The 13,828-nt window shown below is 44.8% G+C and overlaps 3 protein-coding genes across 3 annotated transcripts in view; 2 read left to right on the forward strand and 1 right to left on the reverse strand.

The window, feature by feature from the left end:
- LOC102783133 (dolichyl-diphosphooligosaccharide--protein glycosyltransferase subunit STT3B-like) overlaps positions 1 to 3,228 on the forward strand; it is an 85,508-nt gene extending 82,280 nt beyond the window's left edge. Inside the window, exons 13-16 of the mRNA XM_087847928.1 lie at positions 1,576 to 1,749; positions 1,851 to 1,964; positions 2,048 to 2,257; positions 2,359 to 3,228. Coding sequence (XP_087704054.1) covers positions 1,576 to 1,749; positions 1,851 to 1,964; positions 2,048 to 2,257; positions 2,359 to 2,439 — 579 coding nt within the window. The 3' untranslated portion in view covers positions 2,440 to 3,228. The remainder of the gene's footprint in view (positions 1 to 1,575; positions 1,750 to 1,850; positions 1,965 to 2,047; positions 2,258 to 2,358) is intronic.
- Positions 3,229 to 5,634: 2,406 nt separating this feature from the next.
- Positions 5,635 to 8,756, reverse strand: kiaa1143 (KIAA1143 ortholog). The gene is made up of 3 exons (XM_087847930.1): positions 8,541 to 8,756; positions 7,838 to 7,988; positions 5,635 to 7,702 (listed from the first exon to the last, which is right to left on the reverse strand). Exons 1-3 carry the CDS (start codon positions 8,652 to 8,654, stop codon positions 7,479 to 7,481), a joined length of 489 nt encoding a protein of 162 aa, XP_087704056.1. The 5' UTR covers positions 8,655 to 8,756; the 3' UTR covers positions 5,635 to 7,478.
- LOC102782843 (uncharacterized) lies at positions 8,333 to 13,747 on the forward strand. Its single transcript, XM_087847929.1, has 10 exons — positions 8,333 to 9,151; positions 9,286 to 9,470; positions 10,142 to 10,252; positions 10,424 to 10,564; positions 10,642 to 10,878; positions 10,970 to 11,345; positions 11,467 to 11,702; positions 12,235 to 12,410; positions 12,484 to 12,923; positions 13,043 to 13,747. Exons 1-10 carry the CDS (start codon positions 9,040 to 9,042, stop codon positions 13,294 to 13,296), a joined length of 2,268 nt encoding a protein of 755 aa, XP_087704055.1. The 5' UTR covers positions 8,333 to 9,039; the 3' UTR covers positions 13,297 to 13,747.
- Positions 13,748 to 13,828: the final 81 nt, after the last annotated feature.

Here is a 13,828-nt window from a genome sequence, read left to right on the forward strand (position 1 = left end):
CTCTGCTATCATTTCCACACAGCTGCTGGGTTGTTGCTGAATAATTCCAGAGCCTAAACCAACCACCAGAAGAAAAGACCAATTATTTTAGGTTTAAAATGTTTGGTTTGTTTCCCTTTTGTGTTTTACATAAGCTGCAAACATTAAGTTACAGTGGGGGAACTGATGATTTGACCCCCTGGTGAATTTGCAGGTTTGCTCACAAATAAATGATGGTAGTTTAGATTTTTATGAAGAGAGACAGAATATTAGGCAGAAATCTTGAAAAGAAAAACATGAAATAAATGTTATAAATTGTTTTGCATCTCATTGAGTGAAATCTGGGTTTTGATTCTCTACAACACGTGATTTGTGTATCATGCTGAAATCAGGAGTCGGTTTCTTCCATTCCTACCTCTCCTCTACCGTCGTAAGAGCAAAGAGCTAACAAAGGAGGTCAGGAATAAGATTGTAGACCTGCAGGAGTCTAGAGTGAGCTACAATACCATCAACAAGAAGCTTTATGAGCAGGTTGGTGCAGTTATTCAGAAATATTACACGAGCATCAATCGTCCTCGGTCTGGAGCTTTGTTCAAGATCTTGCCTCATGGGGTGAGGATGATCATGAGAAATGCTGTGAATCAGATCAAAACTACACAGGAGGAGCTTGTTAATGATACGAAGGCAGATGGGACCATAGTCTGTAAGAACACCACTGGTAACGCACTACAACATAATGGAACGAAACCCTGCAGCGCTCGCAGGGCCCCCTGCTCATGAAGGCACACGCACAGGCCCATCTTAAGTTTGCCAGTGAACATGTGAGTGATTCAGAGAAGGCTCGGGAGAAAGTGCTGTGGGAACAGGAAACATCAACTCGACCCATCGTGTTTGGAGGAATGGAAATGCTGAGTATGTCCCAAAAAGCACCGTCTCCACAGTAAAGCACGGAGGTGGAAACATTATGCTTTGGAACTGGTTGTTTTTTTGTTTTTTTTTGAAAAACCAGTTCCTTTCCAGTTCCTCCTTTCCTCAGCCAGAACATAGTCGAGTTTTCAAGCATGACAATGACCCAAAATATGGCGTCAAGGCAGCAAAGGAGTGGTTAAAGAAGCAGCACATTTAGTGGCCTAGCCGGTCTTTAAACCTTAGTCTTATTTGTGGAGGAGGCTGAAGCTTCGAGTTTCCAAGCAGCAACCAAGAAACCTAAAATGAAGGAGTGGAACAAAATCCCTCCTGAGATATGTGCAAATCCACTGACCAACTACAAGAACCATTTTACTGCTGTGCTTGCCAACAAATGGTTTCTATAGGTCCGGGTATCTTTTGGAGTTTTTCCGACTTTTCTCAGAGAATTCTGACATTAATCTCAAAGCTGCGACATTCTGAGAAAAATCAATAGTTTGTTCTCAGGGGTTGTATCTGTGCAGCTTCTATCTTCCTTACCTAAACTTAAGCACGGCTGCTCTCTGTGTTGCATATGGAGTCCAGCTTGCTCCCACAGTCCAAAGACGTGTTAGATGAATGAGTGTAAATGGTCTGTGAGGCAGCTTAAGTGTGATATTTCTAACCTGCGGTGTGTTTGTGCCTTAACAGGTGGGCAAAGCCATGTCGTCCAATGAGACCGCAGCCTATGAAATCATGAGGTCGCTGGATGTCGACTATGTCCTGATCATCTTCGGAGGGGTGATTGGCTACTCAGGTGATGACATCAACAAGTTCCTGTGGATGGTGCGCATCGCAGAGGGGGAGCACCCCAGGGACATCAGGGTGAGGGAACCATCTCGCACTCTCTGGTTACATGTGAACACGTGTTCGTTCTTTTCTTTAATTTATTTTCTTTCTCCACCTTTTGTCACGGCTCACCCCAGGAAAGTGATTACTTTACCCCCCAAGGAGAGTTCAGAGTGGACAAAGCAGGCTCCCCCACCCTGCTCAACTGCCTTATGTACAAAATGTCTTACTACCGCTTTGGAGAGATGCAGGTATGAGATCGTCAAGGAGCTTTTTCTACTTCGCAGAAACTAGTCAGTGTTTCATTTGAGTTATGCTTTTGTTTCTTGTTCAGTTGGACTTCAGGACGCCCCCGGGCTTCGACCGGACACGCAACGCCGAGATCGGCAACAAGGACATCAAGCTGAAGCACCTGGAGGAGGCGTTCACTTCAGAGCACTGGCTGGTCAGGATTTATAAGGTCAAGAAGCTGGAGAACAGAGACCGGGTGGAGCACAAGCTGCGCAGCACTGACACCAACAGGCAGAAGTACACCTCTAAAAAGGTCCCCACATCCATTCCAGCTCACCGCTGTTTTGGACATTTTAGCCAAACTTACACACAAAATCATGTGTAAGTGAACGTGTCATTTTCTTCTGTTTACAGACGGCCAAGAGGAAGCGGGGATACGTCAAGAACAAGCTGTCCCTGAAGAAGGGCAAGAAACTCACCAAGAAATCTTTATAGACGGTCCACCACCTACAGAGGCAGACTGTGGACAGGAGGGAGGAAAACGAATCTGACACACACAGCTCAACAATATCAAGCAGTAAAAAAAAAGAAGAAAAAAAAGAAAGAAAAGGAGAAAAAAATCCACCAATCGAGATTGAATAAGGAACAGCAGAGGTTCTCTGCCCCGCCCCCGCCATCATCTTGAGCATCCTCACCTGGAAGCCCAGGCTGGGAAAGCATCGCCCAGGATCCCGCTGAACCCGAGCCGACCTTTGACTTGATGCTGGGGTCGAGGAGGAAGAGAGAGAGAGAGTGGGTTTGAGTTTGATAGCCTCCTCCACGCTGGGTTTAACCTGACGAACTGTGACCTTTGACTCACTTTTCTTTTTGTACTTGAATGTGCTGGGGAGTGAGGACGGACCGAGCGAGAGAGATTAGCCGTCCCTCATCAGGGGACTCTGCTTGGGGCTGCTCTATGCATCGCATCATTTACACACAAACAGAGACTCTGTCAGCACTGAAACCCAGACTGACCGATACAGTACGCTTTCATCTAACATCATCCTGCTGCGCCGACAGCACGCCTTCATTTTTAGGTTAATTCTCACTTGCTACAGTGCATTAAAATTTTATCAGCATGCCAGATCAACACAGTTGTAAACAAAGACGGTGCAGAGGGTTCAATTACTTTTAAAAGCAAGCAAAGTCACAATTTGAGCACCACAGGCTCAGCTGTCCCAAGCTTTACGGCCACATTTCAGGCTTTCAAGGCAACTCTCTAATATACCGTCACATGTCAAACATCGGCGTCCTCTGCTCTCACCGCTGCTCACTTCAATCACTTATTTCAAAATTTGAGGAAAGTTTCCCCCTCACCTACCAACTTTTTCTGCCATGTCTGCAGGTGTGTGGATGCAGCTTCATGATTTTACTTTAAGAGGCACAAAGACATGTTTCCCCCCCTTTTCCCACATTTGTGTAAGATTTTCTACTTCAGAGTACAAAATTAGCGGCGTGAGCAATTCAACGAATCACATAAGCAGAATTTAGTTAAAGGCACAGGTGGATGGCTTAAAGCTGCGGGTGTGGTGCCAAAGGTTAACTTTACTGACTCTTCTGTTGTTTCTTTTTTACTTCTCTGTAGTATCACATCAAAACTTATTAATGTGATTCAGTCAGCTCTGAAGCGTGTTCCTGTTCCTCGTGTCACTGAATGTAAATATGGAGCTTTGCAGGCGGCTGACAGTCGTCATCTTTCGGGTTGTCCATACACGGAAACAGGGTGGCACAGTAACTGTTCACTAACATGCAGCCTGGTAAATAATTGTGTTGTGCTGCTGTTGTGTGTCCTAAAGGCCAGCCATCACACAGATGTCAGGTTTTTGAGGTTCTCTGGATCTTGCTCCACAGTCGTCATCGGTTTCTACCAGAGGTCGTCCTCATTATCAGAGCTTAATGTTTCTCCTTCAGCTGCTTCTCACTGATGTGAAGTCAACATGTTACCCTGTGATTATGTCATTCAGGTTAGTGGATATTATCTCGTGTGCGCTGCTCAGTACGATGCTGGTGCTGGCATCTGTGCTCACGAGTTAGCTCAGTGTTGGATCACATGCACAATTGTTCTCCCGCTGGCACATTTTTGTGATGACTAATTTGCCCTGTGATAAATCTGACCCCGAATCTCTAGTCCTGTTCAGACTCCAGAGGTACTGGAGGTACCTACATTTCCCACGATGCACCAGCTCTGCTTTAAAGTGATTTGTTTACAATCTGTGTGATCAGCTGGCTGTTTACATTATCTGAAATGGTAATGCTGAGCTGCAGCCCAGCAGGTGGACACGAACATATCTGTACCCTTCAGTTTTTAATCAGCTGACTGTAATTAGTTGAACGAATGTGGGAGGGATCAGCGCTGCAGAACGCAGAGCGCTCCGTCCCACCTTCAGGTCAGTAGAAATGTGCTTGCTTTGCTGCTGGTGCCAGTGTTGTTGTTAAGTAGCCATTTGAAAGTCTCCTCTGCTCTCAGTGAAAACAATGAAGAGAAATCAGCAGCAGCAGTAATGCACCCAGCTGTTCGTCTGCAGTACCTGCTGTCTGCATGTCAAAAGGTGTCCCCGAGGCCTCGTTCCCTTTGATCCCCCGTCACGTATCCCACCGCACTCTGTAGATATCAGGCTGAGTCTCCCTCCGCAGGTACCGGGATCAAACGCGTTCGCTGCTCGTCCTCTCCTGAATTTAGAAAACCATCATCTGAGCTGGCAGGAGCAGCTGGAGGCTCTGCGGGTTACAGCCGCTCTACTCTCTGAATGTTCCTTTTAAATTGGCGCACTTCTTTCTGTAAACCAAACTTTCCCTAGATTCAAATCTGCCATGTTCATTTTCTTACAAATATAACAAGTTGACTTTTTTTTATGAGGTTTTGTTAGAACACGAGTCCGTGTGGAGAGGGACAGCACAGGCCTTAAAGTTTAATAAAAAAAAAGGTGTTTCCAAAGCTGCATGTCAGCGGGTGTATTTATTACATGGACGATGGAGGCTGCTGCCTAACACGAGCGCAGCGTCCTATCATGTGATGCAATGATTTTATTTGATTTTTTCCAAGTCAAAGGTTCTTCCATCAATTGTAATGATCTGGATGCAGGTGTGAGAATGAAACATGCCTTTTTGAATAAAGAGGTTGAAATAACTCATCTTTACTTTTTTTCTTTAAATGAACAAAAATGTTGATCTTTAGATTTTTTTTGCAGGTATAAAATTCACAGGTTGTAAGCATCGATTTTATTAGCTGCATTTATGTCCAGTTTAGACTTGACTGTTTGGTTTTTTTTTTTAGATTGGCTCTGCTGGAGACCAATGAAGGGACATGTTTTATGGAGCTCTCTCCAGGAACTCGAAACTCAACCCACCAGTTAAAACCTCTTTGCAAGAGGCAGCCAATCAGGGGGGGAAAAAAGAACCAAATCTGCTTTAAGACACAATGGAAACTTTAAAAAATATTTTGAACTGTTAATCGTGCAAAGCTGCTCTCAGACAGTCCTGGAGTGAAACTATGCATGTGGAAAGCTTGACAGGTGGCGTGAGAGGAAGAAGAATTAGGCAACCGGCATCTGAAGAATAGTGAAGGTGTAGATCTGTTCATTCATGACATGAACACAGGTGGCACTCATGAGGCAACGCACCCACTGACAGTAAAAACAACCAACACAGATTTCTTAATATTTTTATATCAAAAGTTCACAGGAGTCGTAGCACTGTCAAAAAATACACAATGAAAACTGATGCACACACCAAAAAAAAAGATACATCACAACTGCATTGACACAAATGCATCGTTTCTACATGGACTGTTCAGCTCCGCAGTCGAAGCTACAAAATATTCATACATTCAGTGCATGACTGACTGTATTTAAGATTCTACAATGAGCCCCTGCGTACGGCTGCCAGACACGCACACACCTCATCACACACAACACAAGATTCAAACACAGCAACAAAGATCCAGGCTGATTCAGAGTGTGACACAGTGATCCGCAGCACTTTGGAACCTGAAGAAAGAACTCACAATACTGTCATATGGGGACAATTTAATTTGTAATCACACAAAATTTATTTAATTTCCATTAAACTAGCTGCTCCTGGAATTTAATGACATCCATTTATCAGCTGCTGATGTTCGTTTGTGTCTGATGAATGGACGCATTACATGTAATACTTTAAAAACAAAGACCCCCACTGCTACCAGTACACTAAACTGAAGCTGGACAAATTTAGTTCCCTGCAGCTCTCTGAGTGTTTTAAATGCGAGAGCAGACCCGCTTCCGATGATCTTATATTTTTCTTTGGGATTTGCTTTGTGGAGAGCACTGCCGAGCGGCTCCCGCAGCTGAATTAATTGGTTTTTCTAAATTAAAATTCACAAGTAGCTCCCGCTGTGACTTTGATTAGAAGTATAACAAAAAATAATTAAGGGAAGCTGCATCAAATAAATTTCAGGAAAACCGAATCTGCTGGAATTCATTAGCGCTGATTCTTTGAAACAGAAAAGCTCTCTGCCTGCTGCTGTTTCAATTATTTACACTGGGCTTGAAGGGTGGGGTGGGGGCCACGCTGCACAACTGATTTTCCACTAATTAGTCCTGGTCCTATGACCACAGCTATACAACAGTGATTGGATCTATAGCACAGCACACAGTTCAGGTTATTTATGGACGCAAATGCAGGAGCACCTGAAAACATGTAGATGAGCTGGTTTCAGAATCCGTGCAGTTCAGAGAGACACTGCTTCAACTACCTGCCTGTGTTGTGTGAAAGAGCTACACTGAGGTAAAGCCGTACGGTGATGTGCGTCTTCACTCATCAACTCCAGAATCAAGCAGGAGCTGGTTTACATCTCTCTGCTTGTGTTTGAGACATTTATAAACTTTGAGTTTGTGTGTGAAAATATGAATTCTTGTCCCACAGCCATGACTTTAGTCCCCTGAGAACTAAACCACCTTAAAAGTTCATATTTGTCCTCACAGAACACACACGAGAACATGCAAACTAAAATGTTAAAACAACAAAGTCACCAAGTTCTACAAAGTGACACGAGTCAACAGTCTGGTAGCTGTAACCAGGGAAACGTCCTGCTAACATGTCAGAGTGGGCTTTCACACAGCAGCTGAACCAACTCCTCTCTTATCAGTAACACAGTACTGTATAAATGTCCTTGTGTAGTTTCTGACCCTGACATGGATGCAGGATAAGGTTACACTAACAGAAGTATAACCTCATCTTCTTTGATGCATGTTCATTCTCCCCCTCAGCTTCACTGTTTCTGCTCAGACTGTTAAATGAATCAGAATCATCCCTGTAGTCAGACGGAGACGACTCGGAATAAATTCAGTTTGTGCCAGCTGATTTTTATGCTTTACTAAAAATGTATGAATCTATATGTCATGTATGACATGCAAAAACAGTAGCACTGTCCTTTAAAAAGAATGGACAGGCTGAACCATGTCTTATACTCAGTACAATGTTCCTGTTTCCTGACAGCCTACTCTCACCACTTCCATTCAGTCCTCCTCCTCCTCATCCCCTCCAAATGACAGGAGGCTGTTATTTTTAACTTTCTTTCCAGATGCCTCCTTTTTCTCCTCCTCCTCCTCCTCCTTTTCCTTGTCCCCTCCACTGCTCTTCTTCTTTTTGCTGGAGCTAGCACCGATGCCCTGGAATTTATCTGAGGAAGAGCGCTTGGCTGGTTTCTTGAAAAGGATTTTACCGTCAGGAGGCTGACCATCTGCGGGGCAGACGGAGGTATGTATGTGCAGGGTTGCAAACACAGGGTTTTATGTTAACATGCTGTATACAGTGCATGCATATGTAAATATTTTCTTACTCCTGGTGTAATTAAATCATTGAACTGGACTCTCACCTTTCTCTGAGCTGCCTCCAGCCTGTATTTCATCCTTCATCTTCTTCACCTCCTCTGCAGTCAGGTCTCCACTTTTAAGGACCACGACCTGAGGCAACTCGTCCTCTCGATCGCTGCCGCTGTCGTCATCCAGTGTTGGCATCACCTGACGCTAGGATAGCAAACAGACCGTTAGCCCGTGTGAGAAGTGTTTTAAAATCCTGCATTCACTGTGAATGACGGTACCGAGGTTTCTTATTTCAGTGATAATCACTTCATCAGCAGCCCGACACTCAAACTAAAATCAGGAACCTGTACTTCAGCGTCATGATTCAAGTCCTGGTGTGTTTTTTAAAAAAATACAACTTCATAAAACAAAACAAAAAACAAACCCATTCATGAAAAACCGTGGCTTTCTGTTGTAGAATGTAAATACATAAATTCAGTAGTAGAACGCCTGCGCAGTCACAGCTGAACGCTGCAGCGCAGTTCGAAACTGCTCTGATGGTCCAGCTGTAGCTCGTGCGGCCTCACTGCTCAATTCAGTGAATGGGACCCTCCGTTGAATTATGATTCATAGCATTTATTCTTCCTTATATGAACACCATGCGCCTGCGCTCAGAAACAAACGTCGCAAAGTGTAGCTGTCACACAACTGAAAGAGATAACGGTTTGGTAGGCCCGGGGCAGCTAACTGGCACGGCTAACCCAACCGCGTAGTTACCTTAGTGTCGACATTCGGTCCCTCTTTGTACCCCACATCGCTCTTAAACTTCTTGAGAAAGGACGGCTCCGCCGGCTTCACCCATGCTACTCCGCGGCCCTTATTTTTATTCATGGCAAAGAAGCAAAACAAGACAAGCAGCCAACGAATGCAGACTGCAGACCCGAGCAACTTCCGGCTAGCACGGACTCGTCAAAACATAGAAACCGTCACTAAAACGCGCCGCGTCACGTGACTTCAGGAGCTACTGTCATTGGTGGATTTGGGAACGTTGATGCCATAGCGCTGCTTGGTGCTACATTGGATCTGCACAAGGGACGTTAAGCTGTCGCTCACGCACAGAAATGATGATTCAAAGCGAAACATCGCAGAAAAACTAAACCGATGAATGTCCTCCACATAAAGCAGCAACTCGCCCTATTTAACTTGAAGAAGGAAACTCCGCTGTGACTGCTCGTAGCGCCGTTAGCCGTATGAGCATGAAAAGTTAAGCATTAGCATGAGACAGTTTGAAAACTCTGCCGATCTGGACTCTTTTATTAAAGAACTGGAGGAAGAGTCTCAGACTAAGTTTATCACCTTTTCCGTGGACCGCCATTATAATGACAAAGGTAACGAAATGGAGAGTGACTGCTAGCTGGACAGCAGAGCCGTAAACACTGCTCCCTGCTATGGTTCAGTAGTGAGTGTGTCGGTTAACGCCAGGGTCTTATCATCAGGTCGTATGCTTGTATTTGTCACACAGATTGGCATCCTTTGCCCGGAAACCGCGTCTACTGGCAGTGGGCTGGGGGCTCTGGGATGCCAGCCATTGAATTCACGGGAGTCCCATTTATGTTTGTGGGCTCTAAAAGGCTCGTCTGCCATCAGGGCAAGGACCTCGCCGTAGCTCAGAAGCAGAGATATGCCGAGGAAAGGGCAAAAAAGACGGTGATTTCACTGCACGTTCAACACACACACAGAGGCTGGCTGGTGATGCGAGGATCCGAGGGATTGGTTGTTTCGCTGCCAGGCAACCGATGACGCTGCAGCCTTGGAGAAAAAGGCGCGCAGAGTAGACGAGTTGGGAGTAGTGCTGTGGGATACTGAAATTTGTGTATCAATCCAATACTAAGTAAATACAGGACCAATAGTGACAACGCTTTAAACCTATAAAAGGCAGCTTATGTAGTGGAGAGCATTGCGTCATGATTTATCAGACGAATCATCATTAATGTCCAATTTCTGAACACAATTTAATGGCCTATAAGTCAGTGTGATTTTTACTTTTCCACAACAAAACACACCTTTTAGTTTTTCATTTATTTTGAAATTGGGGCTTTCTGGAGACCTCGGATGTGCCTGTCTCTAAAGCACTTTGGATCAACTACTGTCATTTAAAGATGCTATAGGCTTGGATAGCATGGATATTATCAATATTAGGATCAATCTGCTCACTTCTAATGGACAGCAGTGAACCACAGCTACTAAGAAAGGCGCACGACTCCACCTGTTTCTCAGTGTTTGATTTGAGTATGCTTAGATGTTCTGCTCAAGTTAGCTAATCTTGACATGAATTATTGAATGAATTATTTAACTGATTTCTTTCCCATAATCCACAGATGATTGACCACACTTTAGTTAGGAACAAATCAAACTCGCAGTCTAGTAAAAAGGTGGGATGCCCAGCAGCCATATCAATCAGCAAGATTGCAACATTCCCTAAATTCAAGGTAAGTGGAAATGTTGGCTCTCCTACAGGAATGTGACCTTTAAGCAAAGACAGCTGAATTTAAAGGAGAAAGGCATGGAGTACGAGTTTAGGACTCAGACTAAATCATTTTGTTTCGGCACGTGTTTCTCTCCATGATCACCACTCTGATTTCTATCTGCATGCATGTAAGTTGGAAGAAGACAGGGAGAGGAGTAAGAAGGCAGCCTCCAAGATGCTGAAAGAGGCTTTGGAGAGAGATCCAGTTGTGTGGGGAACATGCTATGTTGTTACACAGCCAAGTGCGCATGCTGGGCACGCAATGGGAGAAATGGTAACGAACAACAGTCTCCTCACAAAGGACAAAAATCTGTGTTTCCATGTGAAACTACAAGTGTGGTATGTTTAAAGGAGCCCGTGGACGCAAGAGTGGAGCAGCAGGTGGTGGAGCTCAGAAAGCAGGGCGTGAGGAAGGTCAGCGAGCTGAAGCGTCATCTTGCTCAGTTTGTAACAGCCGAGCTTTTTAAGGGAGCTAACCCACCCCCTGCGTCCAGGCGCCGGTACTACCCCTCAGAGAAGGACCTCCGAAATATAATGGCTAAGGTGAAGGACCAGGCTCGGCACAGAATCGATCAGGTGAACCTGGAGGTGAGCGGCGCCTTTATCACTCCTGTTTGGGTAAAACACCAGCATGTGACTAGTCCGTATAAAAAAGAAAAAAAGATTGTATTTGTTGCAGGGTTTGTTTGAAGAATGGTGTGCTGCTACACCTGAGGACAAGTTCCACCTGCGCCTCCGTACAGAGGACGCCTCCTTCCTCTTCTGCCATCAAACGTTGTGGCAGATGAGGCTGCTGCGCCTGTATGGGGCAGACGTCTGCGTGTTCGATGCCGCCTACAGAACAATCCGCTACCCTCTGCCCCTGTGCTTCTTGTGCGTCCGCACTAACATGTGCTACTCTGTTGTGGGAGTGATGGTACTCCAAGAAGAAACAACAGAAGCCATCAAAGAGGGTCTGGAAGTGTTCAAGTGTTGGAACGCAGACTGGAGGCCAGCAAGCTTTATGGTCGATTGCAACGCTGCCGAAATCCAAGCTGTTGAGTCTGTGTTTGAAGGTACGGTGAGCTAAAATGAAAAAAAAGTGATCACTGTGGATTTTTACTCTTTTTATACATGTTGGTGTTATGATTATATATCAGTGTGCTCTCTGTTCAGTCTCTTTCTACCTCTGTGCAGGCACCAAAGCGCTGCTCAGTGACTTTCACAGGGAGAAGGCATGGGACGAATGGATACAGAAGGAGCATCGAGTGGCTGACAAAGGAGATGCTCTTACAAAGCTGAAAGCGATAGCCAGCTCACTCACTACAGAGCAGTACGAGGAGGCAGTGAAGGCCCTGATGGCCAGCCACACCTGGGAACAAAATCCTGCGTTTCAGAGCTGGTTTTCAGACACGTGGTTGTCCAAAGCAAAGGTAAGCATCTGAGAAAAAAGCAGCTCCTGCACAGAGACATTTGAAAGAAAATGGGACAAAAGAAGTTGCAAAGAAAAGAGATTTGCTATTTTGTGAAACACTAACATAAAATTAGAAAACAAATTGGGGATTTTGTCAACTATGATACATTATGTCATTAAAATAAATCATCACCAAGTTTAAAAGCCTTGGGTGGCCTGAACACAGCAACATGGGTGACTTGCTTATGTGTGACAGTCACATTAATGCTGAAGAATACAGCACAAGCCACTACCTTCCAGATTATATCCCTTTAAAGTAAAGTTTGGCTTATTTAAAATTGCCCTGAGTAAAATCTCATCACTAGATGGTGATAGATATTAAAATATATATGTTCTATACATTTTAAAAAGGTTAAGTGGTCATATATAGTTTGAAAGGGTTACTTGTGATCTTTAAGTTAAGCCTGTGCCAGGTGATAAAGCAGCCTGGCTTCAAACAGCTGAAATTCTATCGCCACAACAAACCCTCGCTATATCTTGCTTTGTTTAAGAGATGGGTGTCTGCCTTCAAAGAAGAGACACTGAATATAGCCATCATCACAAGCCAGGAGACTAAACACCAGAATAAATTGTTCAAGCACAAATACCTGGAGGACTACAGGGACCGGACATTATCTGAAATGCTGGACATCGTGACACATGTGTACATCCCTGAACTGCGGAGGACGTGAGTTTTCCATTTGCACAAGCTTGTCTTCAGTGTGCACGTCATGTCAGCAAAAATAATGTTTCTCTTTCAGGTACATTGAAGCTAATGTGAGGTCATACAGACAGCGTGACTCCAGTGTCCCTCCTTTCCTGTGGGACAGACCCGCAGACGTCATTCAACACATCACGAGCTGCATGGACAGCTCTCTCTCTGAGGGACATGTGGTCAAGCTGGGTGACGGTGTGTTCAGAGTGAAGAGCGAGACACAGGAGGACCAGTCTTATGAACTGGCATTTGGGTCAGACGACAGCTTGCCCTCCTGTCAGTGTGATGACTGGAGGTGGTACAAGTTGCCATGCAAACATTTCTGTGCAGTCTTCCAGAAGGTCCCTGGTTGGACGTGGCAGCAGTTATCCCTGAAATACAGGGAACACCCGCTTCTTAACCTGGATGCCACGTGTTGCTCCATGACTTCAGACTCAGTGGACGAGTGGGGCACGGAGGTAGTCAGTGAGCCAGTAACCTGCAAGGGTAAGGTTTATCTGCAACATGAGAGAAGAACTTCATAAAAGTTACTGTCTTACAATCATTAACCTGTAATCTCAAATTTTAGGGAGTGCAAATTTGTCTTAGTGTAACTTTCTTTGCAGACACACAGGTGACCCCTGACTGTGACAGTCCACCACGCAAGCGAGTGAGCAAGTCATATCTGAGGAAGAAATGTGTCAACCTCACCAAACAACTCATGGACAGAATATATACCACTGAAAGCCAAGACACACTTCAGGAACTTTCTGAGACGTTAGGCAGGCTGGTGAAGGGGCTCACACCTGTGTTTGGCAGAGAGGATGGTATGCTTCATCTGGAAGCAAAGCGGGTCCGAGTTTCCAGCTGCACAAACTGAGGGTGGAACCCACAAAGTGGCTGGCCTCGAAATCATCAGAACCCTTCCGGAGCCGCGCGACTTTTTTCGAACGCTCACTACGTCATCAGGTTCCCTGAAAGGAAACAACCAATTACAACAAAGCAGCTACAGTCAAGATGGCGAAGGCATGATATGGAAAAAGCACTTCAGCTTCACAATAAAACCAAAGTAGTTTTAACCAAAGATTGTCTCCATGAATAATGTCCATGAAGAGTAGTTTCTTTACTTGTTTAAAATAAATCCTAGCGGAGTCCGATGACATCACCACTGAAGCTGTTAGGTCACCACTGAGCAAAGTAACAACTGACAAGCATTTATATGAGGAGCCATTAGGATGTTAATGCGCAATCTATACCTGCAAGAAATGTAAGATTTTCGGATGACAGTGACAGAGTGTACTTTACTGTATAAATAAATTAGTGAAAAACCAGGCCTTTGTATTGTGTGTCCTGTTGCGTAGTGATGTGTGGAGGAAGCTGCCATACAAGCTTTTATTGTGAAATTCTCGTAT

This window comes from Neolamprologus brichardi, chromosome 11 (assembly GCF_056152115.1).
Source record: "Neolamprologus brichardi isolate AB-2024 chromosome 11, ASM5615211v1, whole genome shotgun sequence".
In the NCBI taxonomy this organism is placed as follows: Eukaryota; Metazoa; Chordata; class Actinopteri; order Cichliformes; family Cichlidae; genus Neolamprologus; species Neolamprologus brichardi.

Excerpts from the sequence above, each read along its gene's own strand:
- kiaa1143 (XM_087847930.1), bottom strand. The coding sequence starts at position 8,654 with ATGAATAAAAATAAGGGCCGCGGAGTAGCATGGGTGAAGCCGGCGGAG. Across the intron at positions 7,989-8,540 it reads GACCGAATGTCGACACTAAG|CGTCAGGTGATGCCAACACT; the intron begins GTAACTACGCGG and ends TTGCTATCCTAG. Across the intron at positions 7,703-7,837 it reads TGGAGGCAGCTCAGAGAAAG|ATGGTCAGCCTCCTGACGGT; the intron begins GTGAGAGTCCAG and ends TCTGCCCCGCAG.
- LOC102782843 (XM_087847929.1), top strand. The coding sequence starts at position 9,040 with ATGAGACAGTTTGAAAACTCTGCCGATCTGGACTCTTTTATTAAAGAA. Across the intron at positions 9,152-9,285 it reads CCGCCATTATAATGACAAAG|ATTGGCATCCTTTGCCCGGA; the intron begins GTAACGAAATGG and ends TTTGTCACACAG. Across the intron at positions 11,346-11,466 it reads TGTTGAGTCTGTGTTTGAAG|GCACCAAAGCGCTGCTCAGT; the intron begins GTACGGTGAGCT and ends ACCTCTGTGCAG.